Source organism: Peromyscus maniculatus, chromosome 5 (genome assembly GCF_049852395.1).
Source record: "Peromyscus maniculatus bairdii isolate BWxNUB_F1_BW_parent chromosome 5, HU_Pman_BW_mat_3.1, whole genome shotgun sequence".
In the NCBI taxonomy this organism is placed as follows: domain Eukaryota; kingdom Metazoa; phylum Chordata; class Mammalia; order Rodentia; family Cricetidae; genus Peromyscus; species Peromyscus maniculatus.
The window spans coordinates 139,121,932-139,142,421 of NC_134856.1; the positions used below are offsets into that span (position 1 = coordinate 139,121,932).

General features: G+C 46.1%; 1 protein-coding gene across 4 annotated transcripts in view; it reads right to left on the reverse strand.

Annotated features, from left to right (window-relative positions):
* The window catches only part of Klhl3 (kelch like family member 3), a 121,413-nt gene that overhangs the window by 85,410 nt on the left and 15,513 nt on the right, over positions 1-20,490 (reverse strand). For all 4 annotated transcript variants that reach the window (XM_006976751.4, XM_042278570.2, XM_076573441.1 and 1 more), the window contains exons 2-3: positions 15,484-15,603; positions 6,225-6,331 (exon numbers count right to left, since the gene is read on the reverse strand). In XM_006976751.4, coding sequence (XP_006976813.2) covers positions 6,225-6,331; positions 15,484-15,603 — 227 coding nt within the window. The remainder of the gene's footprint in view (positions 1-6,224; positions 6,332-15,483; positions 15,604-20,490) is intronic.

The window sequence follows — 20,490 nt, forward strand, 5'->3', positions numbered from 1 at the left end:
GCTAGCGGAGAGCAGGATCTAGGCTGCCTGTGTGCCAGCTAGTGGAGAGCGCTAAGGAGTTCCTCATGAGAAAGTAGTAGAAAGCCACCCTGGCAGGTTTTTAGTAGCTGAGGGATGCACCATGAGTTTGTTTGGAGAGGACCACTGTAGCTACACCATGTTAAATAGTTTGGGGGACAAACAAAAAGCCTAGAAGTGGGTTAACCAATGAGAAAGCCCTGTAGCAAGCAAGAGAAAGAGTCTGATGTCCCAGCTTAAAAGATTTGACCTTGAAGCCTTCAGACTTCACATTTGGATGTTGAACTCAGCCCTCTCTCAGAAGCACAGGAAACCCCAAAGAACAATTTCACAGTCTATCAGATTTGAGTCCACATTCTAGATTCTACAAGCAAACTAAATGTATCCATGTCCCTGAGGACTGCCAAACAGGACCAGAAGGAAGAGACTCAACCATGCAAGGAAGAGAAAAACTTTAATTATCATACAAGGTTCAAGAGGCCTAGAAAAATCACTGGCTCATCTCCAGACAAGCCCAATCCTGTTACTAAGCAAATAAAGACTTGATAATGAGAAAGAAATGGTTTATTAGCAGCTGGTCTCTGAAGAGCATGGTCTCTGGGGGGAAAAGGGCTATGTTCAAGAGTCCTTACGTTACAGAATTCCCCCTTCCTCCTGTCTTGAATGATCTCTACTGTAATTTAGTCTTGTGCACAAGACAGAAAAAAAGCAGGATAAGCTTACCCCTTACCCAATGATCCCTCACAAGTGTTAAGATGGCGTTTTTAACCCTTACCCAAGTTCTAAGATGTACCTTGCCAACTCACTGAGCTAGAGCTGAGGTCTAAGGCCCTCTTCAGTTGTTAACTCCACAATGGCAAGAAGAAATATTCTATCTGCTCCTTGAGTCCTAGCCAGGCCTCCAGCAGTTGGTGGTCTGAGTCATTTTGCTGCCAATGTCTAACTCCCATCTCCTGTCCTGCCTTTATCCCTAGGCTAGGTAAGAATCAAAGAAGACAACAAGTATGTGAAAACTGGAGCTTAAGATTCAGCAGCGCCAGTGAGGAAGATCACCCCAACATCCAGATTCCCTGGAACCTCATCCCTCCTCTACCTGCTTAGTTAAAAAAGAAGGAAATCCCCGTGTATCCATAAAGATACTTCACATTCTCCCTCACCACTCTCAGCATGGCACATGCTACTATTGTGACTGCTGCCACCACCATCACCAACAACAGCCACCACCACCATCATCACCACCACCACCATCATCATCACAATCACCACCACCACCATCATCATCATCACCACCATCATGACCACCACCACTACCACCACCACCATCATCATCATCACCACCATCATTATGACCACCACTACCATCACCACCACCACCACCACCACCATCATCATCACCACCACCATCATTATGACCACCACTACCATCACCATCACAATCACCACCATCATCACCACCACCACTGCCATTATCATTGCCATAATCATGACCACCACCATCATCACCACCACCATCACCAACAACCATCACCACCACCACCATCACCAACAACAACCATCACCACCACTGCCATCATCATCACCACCACCACCATCACCACCATATCACCATCATCACCACCACCACCACCATCATCACCACCACCACCACCACCATCATCACCACCACCATATCACCACCATCATCATCACAATCACCACCATCATCACAACCATCATCACCACCACCATCATCATCACAATCACCACCACTGCCATTATCATTGCCATAATCATGACCACTACCAGCATCATCACCACCATCACCATCACCACTACCACCATCAATGACTATAATACACTAGGATCCAAAGAATGGAGCCAGGTTATTCCCACGGTTTTATTTGGGTTAGAAACCCAAATATGTTTTGTTTTAGCCATTATGGTAGGATTAAGAACCCAAGCTCAAATTATCCTTAGACCTCAGCTCCTTTAATACCACAAAGTGAGACTTGTTTTTAGTGTATCTAGATGACATGTACATCAAAGATCTCTGAATGAAAACATAGCAGAACACGGAACACGGGTTAAAGGGCATAATAAAAAGACAAGGAAGCTAGAGAGGTGGCTCAACAGTTAAAAATACTGCTCTTGCACAGAATCCAGGTTCAGTTCCCAGCTCCACACTGGGCGGCTTACAATTGCCTGTAACTCAAATTCTAGGGATGCACACCTCTAGCTTCTGTGGGCACCTGAATTCATTGTGTGCATACCCACACATAGACACATCACTTAAAAAAAATAATAGTAAATAAATCTCTTTTAAAGAGGGAGAGAAAAATTGACCAGACTGCTGGTTGTCGTAAGAACTTTGTGTCTCCTGAAGTAGAGATGCTAGATGGTGGGATGCATGAGCAAGTCTTATGCATTCCATATTCCCAACTAAAGGATGGGCAGCACATAGCCCTGCTGGTCTCTCTACTCAACCTGTGCTAAAAGCAGTGGAGGCCATTAAGTTCCTTGCCCACTCCAGATCTTTTTGCAGGCAGGATGGATATAGATACTCTAGCAAGCGCTCAGACTTTTAGTTCACAGCATCTCTCCCATGCTATTATGGGTAGGACATGGTCAGGGGTGTGGACTCACATTCAGAACCACCATGGTCAGGAGTGTGGACTCACATTCGGAACCACCATGGTCAGGGGTGTGGAACCACCGTGGGATGAAAAGCAGCAGCACTTCAGCCTGACTGAAAGACTTTGGTCACACTTCTCAGTCAAAAAAAGGCCACTTGTACTTTCTTTCCTCTGGCCTTGAACATGCTTAGAGAAAAAGACTTCAGAGGAGCCATGTGGGCCTTTGCATGGTGAATTTATATATTTTAAACCCAAAGCTGAGAAGTAGGAACATTTTGCAATGTTTTGGAGATTTTTTTTTAACATCTACAGAGTGGAAAGGTCTCAAACATCTACAAAGCTTATGTAGGATCAGAGCACAGGCTGGGACAGCTGAAGGTCTCAACAAAAGCAAAGAGAAAAAAACCAGAAAAATGAGAACAAACAAAAAGTGAAAAAGTATGTGCACTAGAGCACTCATGTGCACACCCTTTCCAGTCATGCTCAGATACACACACATACACACACACACACACACACACTCACACACACACATACACACACACACACACACTCACACTCACGCTCACACATACACTCACACACACACATACACATACACACACATACATACACTCACACATACACACACACACACACACACATACACAAAATATGCATGTCTCCCAGGTCTTCAAAATGTGCATGGTGGGGCAGAAGCGATGGCTCAGCAGTTAAGAGTATTTGTTGCTCTTGCAGAAGATCCACGTTCAGATTCGGGTTCAATTCCCAGCACCCACATGTGGCTCACAACTACCCACAACTCTGGTCCCAAGGGATGTGAGCCCTCTTCTTCCCCTGTGGGCACCAGGCATGCACATGGTGCACATACATACACGCAGATAAAATGCTCATATACATAACATAAAACAAATAGATCTAAAATAGACTTGTTTTAATGTGCATGGCCTTTAGCTAAGTAATTCCTGTCATAGGAATCTATTCTAAGAAAATGATTAGAGGTGTAAATAACAGTTTAGATTCAGATTCCCAGGGAAACAATTGTAACAGAAAATGCTGGGCAGAAGTATAATTTCTAGAAAATAAGGGAATGAATTTTCAGTTAGGATGGAATCTTATGAAACTATTGAAATTAGGATACAGACATGATGTCATGGACACAGGGACATGTTAAGGATAGATGCTAAGTGCCGTTAATGTTTACTGAGCACCTGTTCACGGTGGGTAGCACTTAATAAGCAGACATAAGCTCTTGACCTCATAAAGCTGATGACTGACAAGGAGGATCAGCGGTTAGGGAAGTGTTAAGCAAAGCAGTAATAACTAAAGAGAAGCGTAAGGTACCTGGGAATAGGTGACAAGGTTTGGGGGGGTCATGCAAGACTCCACTAGGGCACTGATGCTTACATCATAATGAAGGATGGAGAGGAGCTAGGCAGAGTGGAAATGGAAAAGAAAGTATTCCAGGTTAATAGCAATTTTTAAATATATGTTTATTAAAGCATGGCTATTCAAATATATGTGAATGCATTTATGTTGAAAGATATGTTGTATATGTACATATCTATAAATAGAACATCTGAAAGAATAGTCATCTAAATGCTATAGTACATGTATTTATTTTTATTTTAATTTTTTTTACTTTCTGCTTGCTCCCATTTTCTGACTTTTTCTTTTTGTAATCAATATGTGTGGACGGTATTTGGATGGACAGGAGAAAGGGTAAGGAAAGGATGAGGGAATTGACGGTAACCGAGTCATGTGGCGGGCTTGGGCAGGGAGAACATTAGACTGTGCTCCTCTCCATTCTCTCCTCCCTTTCAACTGCTGGAGGCCGAGATCTGTCCTAGGAGCATGCGCTCCCCCAACTGCTTCTGTTTTCTAAGGCATTTCTACTATGCACAGGCATGTTCGTTGGAGCCAACAGTTCAATTCATTATATTTCTGAGCAGATTCCTCTGTCAATACTGAACTTACAAAACCACACATACAAAGAGTGACTGGCATATTGAAACTGTGGCTGAATAACTACTGGAGAGAGACAAATTATTCTAAAATAACTAGTTGCAGGTGTAGGAAGGAGGGGGGAGGAAATGAAGCCCCCGTACCTAGAGTTTGAGAGAGCTCTAAAGGGGGGATGGCTGGGATTCCCAGGTAGTGGACACAGCTGGCTTTCCAGGCTCTACGGCAAAAGTCCTGCCCTGGCTCAAGTGATACGGGACATCTGGTCTACTTCAGCAGGTGCACGACTCCAAGCTGAGACTAACTCCTTCATGTGGTGAGGCAGGGGATGCATGCATGGGGATTCTTACAGGACACTACCAAGGCCCTTCCAACAAGGTCACTCTTTCCCAGCTGTGCACCACAGTAAGGAAAAATTAAAGTCTACCGAGTGAAAATGTTTGCATTCACCTCCCCTTGCAAGCTCGGGCTTACTCTTCCTACCTTCACCCACTCACTGTCTTCTGTAGTGGGCATGTGGACTCAACCTTGACACATCTCCCAAGCACCTGGAGTTCACACTCAAGCACTTCATCCACATTTGCACAAAACACTCGTGTCCTGCTGTGAGCATTTGAGACATGGTAACAAGCAGGTCAAACAAGAGCTCCATCTTCACAAGAAATGAGGAGACAGGTTTAAAAAAAAAAACAGATGGCTATAGTTTTTGTTAAAAAAAAAAAAAAAAAATTACGATATGGGAAGGAAAGAGCCTTGGTGTAGAATGTTGATGATAGGAGGGGGATTTTCTGAGGGGAGCGCATGTGCAGGATGAGAAGCAGCAGTTCCATGAGGGCCAGGGCGCAAATGTTGCAGACACTGGGGCACAGGCCAGAATGTAAGGGCATGGACACCACACTCATGTGGCAGGGGCACCTGCGTGGGCGCGGTGTCTCACAAGCCCAGATGGCATCCTCCGGCAGCAGTCATTCAAGCACTGCATGTCTATGGTACAAGGAGGTATTGCAGACAGACAGCTCAGCCTGTGGACTCAGGGATTCAGCCCAGGCGCAAGGTATGTGAGATCCTTAGGCAAGCCGACTTCTTCCCTGAAAACTTGGCGAAGGTGCTGGAGTTATGGCAGCCATTGGCTGCTCCTCTGCCGTCACTTCTCCAGATGGCCACACCTTTAGAGAGGCTACAGGAGGCCCCTGCTCCTGCCTGGGAGAAATGACCGACCAGAGGAGAACAAGAACAGTCCCTGGGGGAGAGTGCCGGGCCAAGAGTCAAGAAGTCACGTCCTTCCTCGCTGGATATTCTCGCCTCAGCCCTCGGCAGGCCGAGCAGACAGAGGTCCACGCTGTGAACAAGCTTCCCCCCACACACACACAGCTGTGATGCTGACGCTTGAGACTCATGAGCCCTTTGAGTCTGTCTTTGTTCCCAGTGGGGGCCAAAAGATTACATGGCCATCTGGCCTGGCTGAGGCTGGGGCTCCCTCAAGTTCTCCATGTCCAAAGCTCAGAACACAGATGTTCCTCATGGCAGGCTGCATAGCTCTGCCTCCCCACCCCCTCGTCCTGTCCCCCACCTCATGCAGCCACCCTCAGTGTTCTCCCAGCACCTCGGCTGCCCTGTGCACCCTCGCCATACCTGTGAACATGGCACAGAAGTAAGGGCTGCAGGCTGCCAGGACCACACGGTGAGCCTCGATCTCCACGTCTTCTGCCACGATCATCACGTCACACAGCAGCTGCTTACTGTAAGACACCGGTGGGGTGACAGGAAGGGCCACAGCATGGACACCCACCCCGTCCCACCGGATCGCACACTGTTAATATAGACGGCTGGACGGAGACTCTGTCTTGACACAGGCCGGGAGTGGGGCCCTGAGGAAGCTCGCATTCATACTTCCCCAACTGCTCTGTGACTGTCAAGTCTGACGCTCCCTCATTTGTCCTTATCACTCTGGTCAGCAATGAATAGGGCAGGAGTGGCTTGGGACTGAGTTAGTGCCGAGGAACACGAGCATGTCACTGACGTGTGCCACCAGCAAGACCAAGAGTTCCCCCTGGGGGCTCCACTGCATATGCAAGACTCGTAAGAGACCAGTCAGACTCGGGTGTTTCTCTTCCCACCCAGGTGGAACACTAGCACCAAGACACCCTTACACACAGCACTCCCAGAGATCTTGAGCAGACGCCAATGGCTACACTCCCTAAGAGTCGTGCCTGGGCTGCAGATCAATAGCAGTACACTTGCATAGCATGCATAAAGTCAGATTCAATCTCCTGTACCGCTAAAAGAAAAAAAGAAAAGAAAACCGTTGTCTGGGGCCAGGTAGACAACTCAGCAGGTGCAGGAATGAGGATTTCAGCTCATATTCCCCAGCTCCTACATTAAAAAGGAGTCAGGTGTGACTGTGAGCATGCCTGAACTCCAGAGCTTGTGAGGGGCAAAGAGAGAAAGATCATTAGGGCTTGCTGGCTGCCAACCTAACTCCAAGTTCAGAGAGAGACCCTGTCCCAAAGGATACAGCAACACAGATAGAGTGATCTTGATAAAGTAGAATACCTGATGTCCTCCTCTGACCTCTGAACACAGTCTCATGTACACACACACACACACACACACACACACACACACACACACACACACACTCCAGAATCTTGCAACTATCTTTCTACATGGCTGTCACTGCCACTCCACTGTGAACTTGGAAAAGGACTTAGCAGATTTAATCTTGTACCCTGGACACTAGGCTGCATGTCTGCCACATAGTAGGCCCTACATCTTTTCAAACAAACAAATATATGAAAAGAATAAATCCACATTCATCGACAGAGTGGGTAATTGTAGAAGGATAACACAATACCACCACAGGTAATTGGGAACTGGGCCTGGTGGCACAAGCCTGTAATCCCAGCTACTCAGGAGACCAAGGCAGGAGGATCTCAAGTTCAAGGCTAGCCTCGGCAACTTAGTGAGATCCTGTCCCCCCGCCCCGCCCCCCCAAAAAAAGTACAATAGGCCTTTGGGTTCAGGTCAGTAGAGGATTTTGAAAAGGATCAACAAATGGATATTTGAGCACCTTAAGGTGCCACAAGACCTTGTCAATCCCAGAACTTTTCCATCAGCCTTTCAAGTTTTTGCCACACCTATCACTGATGTAATAGATAGCATTTGCTGAGTTAGAGATGCTGAGTGCTTTTCTAAGCACCCCCTCCCAGACACAATTTCATTTATTCTCTCTACAGCTAACTCACTGAAGTAAGGCTAATCGTTATGCTTGCATCCTACAATGAGGGAACTGAGGTCCAGAGAAATCAGTAAGTTTGTCAAAGGCACACAAGAAAGTGGAGATGGGTTTAAGTCAAGGGCCTGAGTCCCCAGGACCCTTCCATGCACCCTGACCTCTTAAGGTGCTAGCGACAGGACAGGAGGTAAGATGAGAGGTGCATCTCAATTTGCTCATGTCTGGCTTCCGTCTGAAGATGTTGGATCAATGAGTCTGTCGGGGCTGATGGACGGAAGGGAAGTTATGCGTTTGCTGTCTCTGGAGCAGCACATTTAACCATTGTCAACCACCAATGCACTGTTTCATTTTCTCTCAGAGGCAGCGGGAGCCTCAGATGCTCTCACTGGCCTTGGACAGAATTTGGCCTCTGGAACCCAAAGGGAAGGGATGCCCCAACCAGAAGGCCAAACCCTGAATACAGTTTAGTGTTTTCTCCAAAGCATCCCCAGGCTTCATCACTGACTGGCCATAGGGTGAGAAAAGACAAGAGCTGGCACTACAGTGGTGGGGCTTCTGGGATGGGGAAGACTATGGGAACTAAGAAGTCGAGACCATTAGGACCTCGTTCTGCAGCAGACAGCACAAACGGAAACAGAACTGACTCTGCCCTAACTAGCCACAGAACATGAGCAAATAAGCCTCCACCATTTTCTTGACTGCCTTAGCTGGGACAAACATTGCGGGATCCAGTTTTTAGGCCACTTTGGGTGAAACAGTGAGACTCTTGTCTAAAAATAGACTATTTATTGAAAAGAGAAAGAACCAGCCCCCCAAAAGAATACACTAACATAAAAATAGCTCTTATGATGGTATCTCAGTTGTCAACTTGATGAGACCAAGGATTACCTGGGAGATGGCTACAGGCATGCCTATGGGGGATTATCTTGGTTAGGTTAACTAAGATGGAAAAACCTGTCCACCGTGAGTGGCACCATTCCCTAGGCTGGGATTCAGGACTATATAAAAAGAGAGCTGAGCACCAGCATTCAATAGTCCTGACTCTTGACCATGAACACAGTGTGACCCCTGCAGTTGTGACCTCCCCAAGACTGTTGGGCTGTGACCTCAAACTGTGAACCCCATAGACCTTTTATCCTTTAAGTTGCTTTTGTTGGAGTATTTTATCATAGCAACAGGAATAGTAACTAAGACAGCTAGACAGATCAACAGAAAACTAGAGCCCATAAAAAACTGACTTTTGTTACTTTTTAGTGTATTTTATGACATCCATAGTCAATTAACTTATAAGTTAATGTGCACACGCATGTGGAGGCCTGAGGTCAATGTCAGGCATCTTTTTCAGTCATTCTCCACCTTATTTTTAAAATTTGTTATATTTATTCATTTTGCTGGGGGGTGGGCACATGCCATGGCAAGTATGTGTGTGTGTGTGTGAAGGTCATGCCATGGCAAGCACGTGTGGACACATTGAGGTCATGCCATGGCAAGCAGGCATATGTGCATAAAGGTCAAAGAACAACTGGCTGGAATCAGTTCTCTCCTTCCACCACCTGGGTCCTGAGATCAAACCCAGGCCATCAAGGTTGGCAGCAAGAGCTGCGACACACTGAGACATCTTGTGAGCCCTCCACCTCATTTTTGAGACAGGGTCACTTATTAAAGCTGAAACTCACCACCAATTGGCTAGGCTGCCTCGTCCAGGGGTCCATCTGCCTGTCTCTGTGCCCCACTCCCACCCTCAGCACTAAGTCTACAGACAAAAGCTGCACCTGGTTTTTCCCTGAGTGCTAGAGGACTGAGCTCAGTTCCCTGTGCATGGCAAGCACGTTGTATGATATTTTGTTTGTGTTCTGACACATGACACTTGCTTGGAGATCAGAGGGTGGAGCTAGCCACTAGTTAACCATAGAGGCCAGGCAGTGGTGGCACAAGCCTTTAATCCCAGGACTTGGGAGGAAGAAGCAGGAAGATCAGGAATTCAAAGCCACCCTGGGCTACACTGAACCACTCTAAAAGAGAAACAGAGCCGGGCTGTGGTGGCTCACACCTTTAATCCCAGCACTAGGGAGATGGAGACAAGAATATAAGGTGGGTGGAGACAGGATCTCTGCCCATTTAGTCTGAAGATTCATAGAGACAGGATCCCCCCTCCCATTCAGTTTCATAGAGGTAAGAAGTCCCTGATGGCTGGTTGCTCTGCTTCTCTGATCTTTCAGCTTTCACCCTCCATATCTGACTCTGGGTTTTTATTGATTAAGACTAATTAGGGTCACGCTTCACAAGCACTTTACCCATGGGCCATCTCCCTAGTCCCTTAATCGGCTTTTTACAAGTGGGATGAGCAGTCATCTGCGAAGTAACAGTCTTTTCAACACATCGTGACAGGGTACCTGGATGTAAGTATGTAGTCAAATGGATTGGATTGCTCCCTCATACCGTATACAAAAAAATCTCTCAAAATAAACCAAATATCTAAGTGTAAGAGTCAGAAATGCCAACCTTTTAGAAGAAAACTCAGGGAAATCATGGCTTCAGATAAACAATGGCCTTAAAGCTAACACACCAAAAATATGAATAACAAAAGAAAAAGATGCTAAATTAGATGCTCATGTTTAAAACATTTGCACTTTAAAGGACATCATTAAGAAATATGGATTTCTAACCCATAGAACGATTTTCTTTGGCAAAACATTTATGTGAAAATAGACATATATCTAGAATATAAAACCAACTCAAACTTACATCTGAATAATCAACAGAAAAATAACCTAATAGGGTCAAGGGATCTCAAGACATATCTTCCTAAATAAGACATTGAAATGGCCAATAATCACAGGACACAGTGCTCACAGCTGTACAGAAATTCAAAGTCCTCAGATAACACCTCACACCCAGATAATACCTACAAGCAAAATCACATCTGATAAGAAATGTGAGCAAGGAACTGGAGAATTTGGAAAAGGCAACCCCAAACCCTACATCCACACTCAAGAAATGAAGCCTGGAAGGTGGGTAGCAAGCAGTGCTCTTCACAGACAGAGGCCAGGATGAAATCCCACTGTCCAGAAAAAGGATCAAATGCTGAAACGAGCTGCAGCGTAGATGAACTGTGAAGCATTACATACGGCAGTGTGGCCTCACACACCTGTAATCCCAGCACTTAGGAGATGCAGGCAAGAGGATCAGGAATTTGAGTCTAGCCTGGGCTACAAGAGTCAAAAACAGGAGTGGAAGACGGCTTAGTGGGTAAAGTGTCTGCCTTATGAGCAGGTCCTCAGTCTCCAAAACCCACATTACAAAATTAAAAAAAAAACAAAAACAAAAACCTAAATGTGTGGGCACACACTCGTAATCCCAAGCAAATCTCTTTGGGGTCCGCTGGCCAGCTAGCCTGACCTACTAGGTTCCAGATCATTGAGACTCCATCTTTAAAAAAGCTGAATGGTGCTGAGCGGTGGTGCACTCGGGAGGCAGAGGGAGGTGGATCTCTGTGAGTTCAAGGCCAGCCTGGTCTACAAAGTGAGTTCCAGGACAGGCTCCAAAGCTACACAGAGAAACCCTGCCTTGAAAAAACAAAACAAAACAAAAAGTTGAGTGCCACCTAAGGAAAGACACCTGAAGTTGTCTTTTGGTCTCTAAATGCACATACATACATATGCATGTGCACCTTACACACTTGCACCCACATATACAGGAACACACACACACACACACACACACACACACACACACACACACAAATAATAATAATTTCTCAAGAGGACAATGCAGAGGGCAGTGGAAACCAACAAGGGGCCCGGGTGCCGCTCAGTGAAAGGATGCATCCTTAGCAAGCGCAGCCAACCTTCAGCAGAGAGAACTGAAAACACTGTCTGGCTGCTCCATGCTTCCTGCTCCCCTCTCTCAGACCTGGTCAGGGTGTGCTCTTCTGGGAAGGACTAGTCCCCACTACCCGCTGGTCTCCGCGTCAGGAGCCAGAGTCCCTGGAGCTCTGCCACCCAAAGCACCACAGTCAGAACCAAGTACCGAAAGGCAAAGGAGGAGCAAGGCTGAGTGGTTGCCATGCCAACAGCTCGTTCTCTACCACAGAAGTAAAAAGAATAGGAAACTCGGGAGTTGTGTGATTCATAAATTGCAAAGAGCATGTGTGCTTGAACTAAAATAGCTCAAAAGCGAGGGAGGGGAAGGTGGAGACAATGTGAGACGCAAGCCCAGGCCCCTGGGTACTCCGGAGCAGTTCATTAGCGTCATCTCAGCAGAGTGGAGTCGGCGTATCTGCTCTCCACGAAGATCCCATTAAAGCCACCCAGGTCAATGGCACGGGAATGCGGGCCCTTCTCACTGCCTTACCCATCTACTCCACTTTTTAAAAGAGCCTTCAAATACCTTGGGGCTTGATGTTGGCTCCCAATACCACAAGAACACACGCTTCACTGAGGGGCAAGGCTTTGATTCTCTTACCCACTGCCCTATATCTGCAACAGTGGTCAGTGTTTGTCAAACTAAGAGTGACAGAATGCTCCTGGGCCAGCCCTCAGCAGTGGCTAATGTATCATTACCACTGTATCCAGACTGTTGAATCTACTCTATTTCCAGGAATTGATCCTATTGGGATAACCGCTGTGGCGCACACATATTTAACAACTACAGTACATGGGCTCGCACTATTCTGAGCACTTTATTTATCAACACTCTTAACAATCCAGCAAGAATGGTATTATTATTAGCCTCCGTTTACAGCTGACAAAAGTGAGGTCAGGGAGATTAAGGTGCCCAGGGCCACACAGTATGGACTAGAACCAATACTGAAAGCAGAGTCTGTGCTTGTGATTTGGACACATTGATGGAAAGGTAACTGCTGAGAATGGGTTTTCACACGAGGCATTAGGAAATGGTAATATCCATCAGCAGGGAACTGGCTTTTATTTTATATATGCCAAAAGCAGAATACCATCCATCCATTTGATTGATGTTAGAAAATAGTGACATAGGGAAAAAATTATTCAACAACAGAACTAAGAGAAAAGTCAGATCTATAAATATGCTAAAAAAGAGAAAGTGATTCCACAACGTCCTATCAATAGGTCACTAACAAAGTTCTATGTGGCTTTAAAAAAATTAACCTTTGTTTTTATTTTATGTATATGGGTGTTTTGACTGGATGTATGTCTGTGCACAGTGTGCATGCAGTGCCTGTAGAGGCCAGAAGAGGGTGTCAGACCCCCTGGAACTGGAATTAAAAATGGTTGTGGGCTGCCATGTGGGTGCTTGGATTTGAACCCTGGTCCTCTGCAAGAGCAACCGGTGCTGTAAACCACTGAGCCACCTCTGTATGTGATTTTTTTTTTTATCATCTACATCTTCTAAATGTCCTGCTGCAATAACTACAGCCCAGAGAGGAACACAGAGAGAGAGAGAGCAACCCATGCCTAAACCCGAACTAAAAATTTCAAATATATAAACAGAATATAGTCCTTTTGAACAAAGCAGAAAGAGAAAGGACAGTGTTATTCATTTAAATCTCAGCGAAGGATGGTGGTACTCAGACCAATGTTTTCCCAAACACTAAGTCCAGCATGTGTGGGAAGTCTTTCATCAGGCTCGCTAGAGCCTGTGATATGCCTACGTGCATTCTCAAGCCCATTTGAGTGTGACTACAAGACTCCGTTTTCCCACAGCCTCTAGAAGGAGCTAGCATTCCTCAGATGTTGGCAGTGTGAGCCCTAAAAGGAGAAGGAGAGTACCACTCCTGGGCAGAGTTAGACCCAAGTCAAGCAGACACTCTTGGAGAAAGACATGAAATCCAGGGACCAACAGGGACACCAGAGTGACTTCTAACTCAAAAGCGAAGGGTGTGGTAGCTGGCGGTGAGGTGGGAGAATCTGGACAGACAAACTCAGGCCTGGCGAGAAAACCCACTCTTAAATTAGTTAACTGACATAATCTGTACCCTCAGGGACTAAATGTGGATCTCCAGTGGTGTCTAGGAAACCCCGCAGAGACTTCTCAGTGACGGAAGATCCCGGTCCATGTACATGGCTTCCATCCTTCTCCACTGCCTAAGTTCCTAGACTTTCTGGGGAATCTGGTGGGAGGCCTGACACAAACTGAACAACATGCCATGTGTTGCTTAATTTAATTGTGTGTGTATGTGCATGCATGTGTGTGTGTGTGTGTGTGTGTGTGTGTGTGTGTGTGTGTGTGTGTGTGTTAAATACTGGACCATGCAGAAAAGAGAAATTAGAAAATAAACAGAGAATGAGAACTTCAGGACTGGCAAGACGGCTCACTGGGTGAGAGCTTGCTGCATAAGCCTGAGTTCAATCCCCAGGACCCACCTAAGTGAGGAAGGAGAGAACTGACTGAGAGCTGTCCTCTGACTCCCAAATGCACACTGTGACACCCATGCACCTACACACACATACACATATACATACAGATGCACGCTATAACACAAACATGCCTCTCCACACAGACACAGACAAACAGATGCACGCTGTGACACACACATACACACACACACACACACACACACACACACACACACACGAACATATACATACAGATGCACACTATAACACAAACACACCCCCAGCACACAGACATACACATACAGATGCATGCTGTCACACACACACACACACACACACACACACACACACACACACGTACATGCACACATACAATGATAAAGTTCGGAAGATTTCCTAAAGGAATCAAATAGAAGGTCTGTTTAAATGCGGTCAGTCCCCCACTCAGCAAACACTTCTCTCAGCCATATGCCGTTCTCTCTGCCTACAAGTCTCCTCCCTGCCCCCCTGCCCTTTGTGTCTTTAGCTCTTACTTGGCCTTCAAAATTCAGCTCAAGTATCACCTGCATCTCCAAAGTTCAGTTTTCATCCTCGTTTCTGCTCAGCCCTTTAAAAAATAAGTAAAAATGCGCACACCTATGACCTGTCAGGCCTGCACCTCCTACCTCCTGGCACCCTCGCTCTAAAGGTCTTTTCAGTGACCTTTCACACTCCTGGCCTCGTGGCCACCACCCGCTCCTCCCAGCGCCTGGTCGGGGCTGAGACAGGAAGGGATGCTGCACATTGGCTCTGGACAGGAAAACGCGTTCAGTGCCCAGAACCCATCTCGCGACACGCTTGCCAAACATGCACACTGGCCTTACGCATGCCCCGCATGCCCTCAGCACTCAGTTCTGGGGGACTGGATGCACTTTCACCCCACGTCCTCTTACGGAGTAAACGTACATTTCAGGAGAGGCATATTCTGCCAGTTGTGTGGCTGCCTTCCCAAGCCCAACTCAGCCCAAGGGACGGTAGAGGGAAACTAAACAATGCATGCTCTCTACCATCCCGTGTCTGCAGCTGCGTGTCAGTGCCAATTATTCCAATACCGGGTCTCAGGCTTATCCACAGACCTGCTCCAACTGCAGATGAATAGCTCCTGTGATTAATCACCAACATGTAGATATTAAATAATTATAAAGGGAGAGATTTCAGTCTCAGAATCTGAAAAGGGAGTAGAGCGAGAGCCGGCCAGAAGTCAGAATTCAGTAGGTGGTGTGTGCCAGCATCTACTCTAGGCCCCGATGAAGCTCTCCCTTCAGGTTCCATCTGAAAGGGCACAGGAAGGGCAGAAACGTACCTTCGAAGCTCATTCATGACCTTGAAGGCCTTCCCCATGTGGGCAGCGTTGACAGTGACTGTCCTCTGGCTCTTCTCAGCATCCTGGGCCTGCACTGCGGGCTGAGGGCTCAGCTTGATGCTGTGAGCAGAAGAGGGAGGGAAGGAGAGATCACGCATTAGCAAGCCCGGTTGTACATCTTCCAGGAGTGAACGGACTTGAGCCACCCACAGGGGCGTCTCTGTCAGCCTGTTGTCTTCCCCCAGGAAGCAGTGGGGGACAGACCGCAGCATTTCTGCAGGACCTTCCGATGCAGGGCGCTTTTCTCCGGAGGCTCCAGCTCACATTCTCCCACCAGGCACGCGACTTTGTGAGAGGTCGTTACCCTCCACTCTTCCCTCCCTCCCTCCCCAAAGAGGACGTGGTGTAAGCACTCTAATACTCACTATTTGGGGATGCTGGTCCACTTAGCAGTTAATGGGAACTAATGTATGACAGGTCTTATATTTCAGTTCACGGGAGACATGATGGTAAACAAAGGCCAATCCCTCCCGTCACAAAATTCAGAGTTCAGTGAAGGAGAAAACCGTGTAACAGTCAAACATCGTAGGTTTTAAAGATTTATTTATTCATTATTTTATGTATATGAGTGCTCTGTCTTTATGCACACCAGAAGAAGAAATCTGATCCCATTACAGATGGTTGTGAGCCACCATGCAGTTGCTGGGAATTGAACTCAGGACCTCTGGAAGAGCAATCAAGTGCTCTTAGCCGCTGAGCCAGCTCTCCAGCTCCCAAACATCATAATGTAAGCATTACAGTTCCATAGGAGCTGCAGAAGCACAAGGGATCCAGTCAGTGATGCCAGGGTAGAAGAACCCCCCAGAAGCGGAGGACTTTAAAAAGCGGACAGTGTCCCAGACGATGGGAACAGCAGGCACAGTGACCAAAGGAGAAGCAAGTGTGTTCAAAGTGCATGTGGTTCAGGGAAACGAGGCACAGGAAGTGTGAGTCAGGGGTGTTGTCCTCTCGGACCAGGGGAAGGGGAGGAATGGGTTTTAATCAGAAAGCAAGCATATAGATATGAACATATCTATAATCTAGAAAAACCACAGTGACTGGAGTTAAGAGAACAGGACTCACAAGCGAAAGCTTTTGGGAAACCCTAATTCCACTGAAGGCCAGGCAGTGGGGCTGGAGAGGGCTCAGCAGTTAAGAGCACTGGCTGCTCTCACAGAGGACCTTGAGTTCGATTCCCAGCACCCACATGGTGGCTCACAGCTGTCTGTAACTATAGTTCTAGAGGATCGGAGCTCTTTTCTGGTCTCCACAGCCACCACAAGCATACACGACACACAGACATTCACGCGGCAAAACACCATCTACATAAAGTAAAGTAAAAGTAAGAATTTTAGAAAGAAAAACAGGAGTCTGTGGCTGTGATGGGAAACAGACTGCATGGCCTATGTGAAGAGCAGGTGCAGTCTAATGCCCACTGTCTCGACACTGCTTGCTGAAATCAAGGTATAAAACTTGGGAATGTGCTGCAGAGTCATGGGAGTAGAGGGAGGAATCAAAAGAGTGAACAAGGAAAGGATATTCTCCTCAGACAGGAGCTCGCAGGTCCAATCCAGAACCTTGGAGGGAACTGCGTGGCCCGGACTCCACTGTGTGAGCAGGAAAACAGAAATGTTCCCATTTGTGCAGAGTTGGGAACCGGCGGTTTATCCCAGCTCTCGGACCTTGACCGTGGTCCTTAGACTCCCTGGCAAGCATCCGCCATCTGCCGCCTCCTCACCTTGCACACTGCTGGAGACAAAGATGCTTTTTTCAGAGGATGCACCCAAGTCCCAGGTGTCTTTACGGAGTTCACACTGGTATTCACCACTGAAAATGCCAGACCCACAGTTTGTCTGGCATAGCAGACCCTACCTTTGGCTCCTACCTTCCCCCCCTTCCTGCCTCCCCCCCTTCACCTGAGCATGCCAGTGAGCTCTGGGGCTGTTTGGAGTCTTTGCACAAGGAAGCCAACTGAACAGAGGAAGATAAATATTGAGATACACAAAGATGATTAGAATTACTCCTTCAAGTAGGTTAAAAAAAATTCCCAAAGGACTGGAGAAATGGCTCTGTGGTTAAGACTGCTCTTTCAGGGGACCTGGGTTTGATTCCCTGAACCCATGTGGCAGCCACCTTTAACTTCAGTCCCAGGAGATCTGACACCATCTTCTGGCTCTACCAGTATCAGGCACACATGTGGTACAGAGACACAAAACACTCATACACATAAACAATATATAAGTAAACTAAAATCTTAAGCCAGAAAATATGGCCAGAGAGAGGAAGCACTCAGCAAGGATGAAAAGTTTGCATCCCAAGGCCAGAAGCGTATGTCCAACTTCCTGGTAAGAGTGCATTCTTTTACTTTTGAGATGCAAGCTCTTCATTTATTAGATACTGAATCTTATACCACAATGTCAAAAGGAAATTCAAATTTTCCAGTGGGTTCTATTTATTGATTCTTATTGTCCCCTTTCCCTGTCATGCTGCCACAGTTCACAAGGCTTCACATACATAATGATCTGTTTTTGTCTCGCCAGCCAATTGCACAGGTCAGTTTATACAAATACCTTATTTCTGTAGCTTCATAATGTCTAATTTTTGACAGGTTAAGTCCTCAAGGCTTTGATTGCTCTTGGGAAATCACCTGTGTATTCATTCAATCTAGTCCTTTTATTCTTTCTAAAAATCAGCTTGTCAAGTTCCATGAAAACCCTGATAGGTCTTTGATAGAGAGTGCATTGAATTTATAGATCAGTTTAGATTGAACCAACATTTCTTTTGAGTTATTTCTCCCTATCCATGAACATGGGATATCTTCTGTTTACTTACATCCTTTGAATTTTTTATTTGTGTGTACTTGTGTGTGTGTGAGTGTACATGTGTGTGCCTGAGTGTACATGTGTGTACCACATGTATTCAGGAGCCCACAGAGGCCAGAAGAGGATTTCAGATCCTCAGAACTAGTCTTACAGTCAGTTATGAGCTGCTATGTGGGTGCTGGGAACTGAACTCCAGGCTTCTGCAAGAGCAGTAAACACTTGACCACTGAGCCATCTTTCCAGCCCCATGGGCCCTTTTTAACATCACTCATGCATCTGTGTCTTTCTCTGAAGATCTTATACATATTTTGTTAAATTTTGCCCTAAGTATATTACAGTTTTTCTTATTATTTTATGATAGAAAATGTCTTTTTAGCTGGGTAGCGGTGGCACGCACCTTTAGTCCCGGCACTCAGGAGGCAGAGGCAGGTGGAACTCAGAGTTCAAGGCCACCCTGGTCTGCAGAGCTAGTTCTAGGATAGCCAGGGCTACACAGAGAAACCCTGTCTCAAAACACACACACACACACACACACACACACACACACACACACACACACACACACAAAATAATAATAATAAAATAAAGAAAGGGAGGAGAAAAACAGAAAAAAAAGAAATTGTCCTTTATAAGGTGTATTTGCTGATTGTTGAAATTTATGAAATATAACTAACATTTACAAATTCTAGCCACGCTCCATACCAAATTTGATACCATTGTATCAAATTGTTTGTCATTAACTCAATTAAATGTTCTTTGTAGATAAACTTTATATTATTAGTGTATAATGCCAGAGATGATGTGATGATGTTCCCATTCTGTCTATCTGCCTGATTCTGTGTGTGTGTGTGTGTGTGTGTGTGTGTGTACACGCGCGCGCGTCTTTGTATGTGTGATCCTCTTGCCTCAATTTCCTGAGTGGCTGGGAGGACAGGCCTGTGCCACTAAGCCTCATAGCTTCTATTGTTTTTAATTATTCTAGGCTTATGGGTATGTTGTCTCATATATGTCTGTGTACCACAGTGTGTGCCTGGTGCCTATGGAGGCCGGAAGAGAGGCTCTCATCCCCAGAACTGGAGCTACATATGTTTGTGAGCTACCACAGAGGTGCTGCGATCAAAACCCAGGCCTCTAGAAGCAGCCATCTCTCCAGCCCCTTGAGTTTTGTTGTTTTTTAACCAGTTTGAATACATAATTCTAATCATCTTTGTGCATCTCTTTACTGAAAGAAATTCTGCACTGGCGAAGATCATAAGATAATGCCAAAGAGAAAGAGAAATCATGAATATTCCTGTCATGGTCCTGATTTCAAAGACATTCTAATGTTTCCCATCGCATGTACTTATTACAGGATTTTGCTAAATGCATTTTATAGAGCTAAAAAAAACCTCCCAAGTTGGGTGTGATGGTACATGTCTGTAATCCCACCATATGCTGAAGCAAGAAGATTGTGAGTTCAAGGTTAGCCTGGGCTACACAATGAGTTCCAAGCCAGCCTTGGACTAGATAGGGAGAGGCTGTGTCAAAATTGAAAGGAAAGAGGAGAGGACAGTGATAAGGTATGTGACAGGGGAGAGGAGGGGAGAGAAGAATTCTCTATTTTCATTTAATCTTTTAAATCATGTTTACACTGCATTTTACCAAATCATCTTACATATATAATGAAACAATGATATGTAGATCTCCCCTTTAATCTTTCAATGTGGAAAAGCCAGGATAAGAAGAGCGAATACGGAGCAAATCAAGGAACTGCTGAAGATCCTAGACAGCGAACACATAGATTAGAATTCAGGACAGCTGTCAGCTCCGCTTCACAAATATGCAGAAGGGGTAGACCGAAGGGCAGTGTTTCGGAGGAACTGACACAATGTCTGCAGTGACTCTACCATTGCTTTTCCGTTTTCTAACCTTCCAAATGGTCCAGGAATAGCACGTGTGCCTGTTAATGCAACTCTGTTTATAAAGGGTCTCCAGTATGGACTGCCTACAAAGTCCAACGAAGTATAACTCACACTGGGGCCTCCCTGAAAGGACAATGACATGCCAACGTGCCCCGGCCACCTCAACACAGACTAGTCTTGACACCAGCAAGAACTCCAGGCCGCTTTCTCCTCCTGCCCTACAACAGCTCCATGAGGACACAGTC